This window comes from Pistacia vera, unplaced genomic scaffold, assembly GCF_008641045.1.
Source record: "Pistacia vera cultivar Batoury unplaced genomic scaffold, PisVer_v2 Contig317, whole genome shotgun sequence".
NCBI classification, from domain to species: Eukaryota; Viridiplantae; Streptophyta; class Magnoliopsida; order Sapindales; family Anacardiaceae; genus Pistacia; species Pistacia vera.
The window spans coordinates 1,376,630-1,382,629 of record NW_022196132.1 but is presented as its reverse complement, the minus strand read 5'-3'; the positions used below and the strand labels follow the sequence as shown (position 1 = coordinate 1,382,629).

General features: G+C 35.1%; 1 protein-coding gene and 1 pseudogene across 1 annotated transcript; both read right to left on the bottom strand.

Moving 5' to 3' along the window:
- Positions 1-797: 797 nt before the first annotated feature.
- Positions 798-1,955, bottom strand: LOC116136578 (transcription termination factor MTERF9, chloroplastic-like). The gene has a single exon (XM_031422253.1). It carries the CDS (start codon positions 1,953-1,955, stop codon positions 798-800), a length of 1,158 nt encoding a protein of 385 aa, XP_031278113.1.
- Positions 1,956-4,135: 2,180 nt separating this feature from the next.
- The window catches only part of LOC116136577, a 35,314-nt pseudogene continuing 33,449 nt past the window's right edge, over positions 4,136-6,000 (bottom strand).

Sequence of the window (6,000 nt, the reverse complement as noted above, 5' to 3'; positions counted from 1 at the left end):
CCATAATATTTGATTATACTAACATTTCAGTTGTGCATAATATGTTATGGTGAAATCCACTTTTATAAGTTGAACCAAACCCATCTAACTCATTTAAAGACAATTTTAACATGTTAAACCTTCAATATGGGATGAAAATTGAGATTAGGGTTTGGAAAAAATGGATATATATATGTAGGATAATATTGTAATTAAATATATAGTATAAGGGTAAATTAGTAAAATTAATACTAAATTTTTTGGGGACGGGCCGGGCCTAAAGATATACCCATGCCCGGCCCGTACCCGAGGTTGGGCCTTAAAATCAAGCCCAGGCCCAAGCCCAAGCCAGCCAACCTCGGGTAAAACCCGCCCTTTTCAGGCCGGGCCGGGCCGGGCTGGATACCCGAAAATATCGGGCCCATTGTCATCTCTAAATGGAGTGTGGCCACATAGACATTATACTTAATACTATTAGTCAGGTCAAAATCACATAAAATTGTGCATGCTCATTATTCATTAAAAATATGCGTCTGACATTTGTATGTATCCACAGCGTACAGATATAGCTAAGAATATTTGTACACCATATGCATTGTCAGTCTTCTCCTCTTTTGTTGCTAATAAAAGTAGGGAGTATCTATTATCTCACTTGTTCTAACACAATCTAACCTTGGTAATTTCCACTTTAAAAATTAAGTCCTAAACTATATACAATCAGTAAAGCATGGAATCACAAATACAAATGAGAAATACCAAAAAAAAAGACAAAAAAAAAAAAAGGACAGAATACAATCAAAATAAAAATTGTAACATTTTCAGAATGGAAATCCTCTGCGCACAATCCTCTTAAAGTCTACTGCCAATCTCTTGGCACATTTTGCATTTCTAAAAACCTCCATCAACTCATCAGCAACTTCTTGTGGGTGACAATTAACATAAACTTTCAAGAACCTTTCTTCTTTCATTCTTAAAGCTTTCAATGTTGCAGCCTGCCCCTTCATCTCCGGAGACAAACCCATGTCTTGAATCTTCCTAGCAAGAACAATTCTAGGTTTCAATACAGCTTCAAGATTGAGATACAACAAAAATGGATACTGAAGCACTACACTTGCAGGGAACTTCAATGTTCCCACAACAAAAATCATGTTCCTCTGGACCTTATCGATTGACAACGTTAATAATAGTGGATACCTTCCGAAAAGACTCAAAATTTCATCCTCTAAGAAACCAAACTTCTGAAAGTTTGATATCTTTTCTTGGATGGTTTCAGTTCTTGAAATGGCAATGAGAGTAACCACATATTTATACATCTTGGAAGCTTTCGAAACACCGCTTCTGTTTATATAATCAATCTTTTGATCATTCAACGAACTGCAAGGGATCAATTTGGGTCGCGAAATGAGCATAGGGATCAGGTCTTTTGTACTCAACCCCATTTGTTCATACAAAGCAATGGCGGGCTTAATACTATGGTGAAAATCATAAGTCAACAGTGAAGGGTTCCTAACAATGGCTTTACAAAACACAGTTTTTGAACCAAAAAACTTGGTGAAGTAATCAAGCCGCTCCTCAAAGCAATGGTCAAGACGATAACTAAGGAACCGCGGGCGACTATTAATGATCTTGAAAAGGTCAGAAGATTTTATCCCTAACCCACTTAGTAAGTTGAGCTTGGAATGAAGCTGAACAACATTAATCTTGCGAAGTGAAGGCCTCCTCGAGAAAATCTTGGATATATCATCATCATTACAACCCCATTTCTTTAAAACTTGTACAGAGTTCTTTGGGGAGAAATTTGGTTGGAGCTGTGGTGTTTCAGGTTCAGCTAGGCATTTCGTCGAACATGCAGCAATCTTTATGGTGAGGTGGAATAAAGAACTTCTAATTGTGGCTTTTTTTGACGAGAGCAAGTAGTGTTGTGAGGTGGTTAAGCAGTAGCGCAGTTTGAGAAATGTATGGGGTTTTTGTTCCATGTGGATGCTGCAAATTGAGTTGAAATTTGGAATGAGTGGGGTGAGGCTGAGGTTTATGCAACAAGCCGCTGCCCTTGTCATTCAACTGGGTCCGGGCTTCTTTGTGTTAAAGAAATGAATTACTATATTGCAGAAAATATTAAGTGAGAATAACTTATCCCACCCAATGTTTTCCGTAATTGCATTTCCCACCCATAAACTTTGAGAAAAAGAGTTTCTCACCCATTGTCAATCTCCATCAATGGAATCTATTACCCGACACGATTGGGGGTAAGGCTACGTAAAGATTATAATCCCCTTCGCTATTTGACTTTATAATTTTTAACTGAAAAATACTACACCAATAATCTCCTCTCACAAACTTTCTCTCACAATCTTGACGTGGTAACTCGCAATTGATCAGTTCATAATGGGTCCCACATGAGTCATGTATGGGTCTCACTAATTAATTACAAGCTGACCAATTGCGAGCTGCTATATCAGGGTTGTGAGAGAAAGTTTGTGAGAAAAGGTTATTGGTGTAGTATTACTCTTTTTAACTAGGCTAAATAAATTTTACCACCCAAACTTTATAAAATATACTTTGACCATTAGTTTGGCTTATATTAATTTTTTTTTTTCAGATTTTCATAAGCTTTTATTTTTGGATTTTTTTTTTTTTTTAACAATTTTTTAGTTTTTCTCTTTGTTTTTAAATTATATTTTCATATAATTTCATAAAATGTATTTAATTTTAATGAAATATTGTTTTGTAGTTTTATAAATATTTAATGGACATATATTATTATAATTTTTTAAATATAAAATATGGAATTTTTTTTTTTTAAAAAAAAAAAACACATAATTTAAAAGTAGAACTTCTATTGTAGTTATAGAAATTGAAGATAGAGGTTTAAATGACTAATTTCCAAGTTTCTGAAAGATAATTTTGTATGTGACTGTGTAATATATATTGGGCGGACATGAATGCTCTCTTTTGCCATTAAAACTTTAGTATGAATAAAACGATGTTTTTTTAATCCAATTTATGGGTGCAAAAAGTAAATACAACAAACTTTGGGTGGGAAAATGTTACTCACTCAAATTTTAAAAATAAATGGAATAAGGGTTTGCTTTCTTATTGGTCCAAAAATATTATCATATCACAATCTATAGATTAACTCAATTTCGTGACCTTGATTAACCATTCAAGGACTGGTGTGATAACAACATAATAGTAAACCAACAATGGGTTGGCCCAATGGTAAATGCTTGGGGTCAAGGGGTTTGCTCCCTAAGTGGTTTTAGGTTCAAATCACAAGAAATGTTATTAATATTGTTGGCCATGACGTACGGGCTTGCCTTGTTTCGGTGGCCTGTTTCGGGTTGGGGGACTAGTCGAGATGTAACAAAAAAAAAAAATAAATAGTAAGAAATTGAAACGTTTCCAAGGTTAAATATTTGTCCAGAAGTTGCAGAAAAAGAGGTTACATCTTAACTGGAAAAGTACAACAAAAAATTGAATCAGAGTCTCATGAGATACACATAGGGGTGTTCAGTTCCGGGCACCTGCATTTTTTGAAGGAATCGGAATCAACGGTTCCTTGAAAGTTGAACTGGAATCGGAACGACGGTTCTGGTTCCTATGTACCCAGAACCGGAACCTGTAACAACGGTTCTGGTTTCGGTTAGGGTACCCTATAAATTTCAAGGACCCCCCAAAAGTTTTTAAATGGCAAAAAAACCCTTAAAAACTTACAAATCACCCCCACCTGGAACTTTTTAACAAAAATAAAATTACAAATTATAAATTCAAAATTACAAACTCTATACTTTGTAAAGATAGATCAAAATTCAAACCAGCTTCTTAAATGTATAAATATAAATTAAAATGTATTCACGTTACTTTTTCTATAAAAGTTTTTATTAACCCCTATTCTTAATTTTATATTATATTAGTCGGTTCCCGTTCAGGTTCCTAACTATAAGAACCGAAATCGGAACCACACAGTAACGGTTCCAAAAATTTGGAACCGAAACCTACCCGTTGACGGCCGGTTTGGTAGGAACCAGAACCAAACCCCAGGTATCCGCCGGTTCCAGTTCCAATCGGTTATTTGAATACCCCAAGATACACATTCAAAGAAACACCAATCTTATCTCTCTTATCTTTGACAGCATTCTTGATTCCTAGAGTTCTTTCAACGTTTGTCATCATCTCCTTCACCTCTGTTTCTCTTCTTGCCTCCAGATTCCTTGATTTTCTACAGAAGATTGATTAAAATGAATAACCACATCAACCATGATACCGATACAGATATAAGAAAACAAAAATGACAAATAATGACAACCCATTATCAATGCAATGCCCATTTTGAAAAAGGCAAACGAGAACAGTTTAATACCATGATGGATAATCTTTTGGCTTCCATGACACGCTCCAACAATAGCAGGACTTCCTCTTCTTCAGCAGGAAACTCAGGCAAGTTTTTGCCTGAAACAAGGTAAATATAGTCTGTTGGAAACTCTGATTAATATGCCTCTGAGCAAAGGAAAGAATGTAGAACCTACCAATAAGCTTCTCTATCTGCATATACATTCCTGTTCGTACTGATTCACTAATGAGATGCAACACCAGATCGTCCTGCACGAGCAGTTCTTCCCACTCTATTGGATGTAATCCTGAAATAAAATTGATTCAGCAAACAAGGCTATGAAAAACGCAAGTAACTATAAATAATTAAAGGCGCAAAAGCTGATTCAAACATAAGTCACTTAGATTATCATACCTGGCTCATCTGACCACCAATTGGGATGGCTCTTTGATCAAGATTCTAAGCAGCAAAGCTAAAAGGTGAGTTGCATCACATGTTCGAGTAAAAACCATCGTTGAAGATCCTGGCATCTCAGTCAGGTATACACAGATACCTTCCTGCAGTACAGGTAAATGGAAGTATATGCAAGGTAGACATCAAACATCAGCAACATAGAAAAGCATAGATGAATGAATATATTTGCAAACTTTCCATAAGAATTCTTAACTAACATATTTGAATATGTTAAAAATATCATGAACTCTATTTTCTTACACAACTGCAATGGTAAGTGACAAGAAGTTCAAAGCTTTATGGTTTCCATAGCTCACATGCAAACCATTATAGACAAAAAGGTCACCCCTTCATAAATTTGAACCTCAAAAACAGTGTCCGTAAGACTTTTCTCCAAGGTAGCGCATGGCTTAAAATATCAGTTGAGATAACGTTGCAACTTCTGTTAAAAAAATCGCAAATCTTTTCAATAGTGAAATGTATTCAAAGAGGATTTCCAAAATGAAGATTAGCATATATATTCCATTCATTGGGGTTAGAGAGATTTAAATACTATTTCATTAAAGTGCAGTTTGAGTCAGATTTCACATTAAAAACCTTGAGAGGTGAAAACAAACTTCAATGAGTTAAACATTTGCAGTTATTAGCATCTGTAATGGTCTGTACTAAGCAGGAATAAAGCGGTACTGCTGCTTCAGTGTGTCAACAGTGGAATATTTGATGCTGCTTCAATCTGAATAAATAAGAGAGACAGCTGTTAAATATCAATAAAAAGAATTATCAAGCTGAATAAACTATTTCAGGCAAAAAAATTTATATGATATGAGTGCCAGCGTATTATAATATTACCTTTACAGGATTCTTAAGCAAGCTCTGTGGAGCTTTCTCACCTGCAACATCAAGTCATCAACAGAACAAATTAATAAAACATGAGAGTTATAGCATCAACTGCAACTTTGAACACGAGTAAAAAGATCTTGGTTTTCAGTTGATTAAGTTTTGTAATTAGAATTGCCAATTTGATCATCTTGTTGATACGAAAATTCGCACCAACCAGAGAGATCCGATTGACTTTGGTGGAAACGGAACTGATGTGAGCGTGATTACGGATAATCAGCGATGAGTGAATGATAAGTGCAATAAAGTAAAATTAATAAGATTTTTAAAATGGTTCGGCGAGATAGCCTCTTATGCCTATGTCCACTGTTTTTGTATTTGCTATGAGAGATTATAATAAG

Excerpts from the sequence above, each read along its gene's own strand:
- LOC116136578 (XM_031422253.1), bottom strand. The coding sequence starts at position 1,955 with ATGGAACAAAAACCCCATACATTTCTCAAACTGCGCTACTGCTTAACC.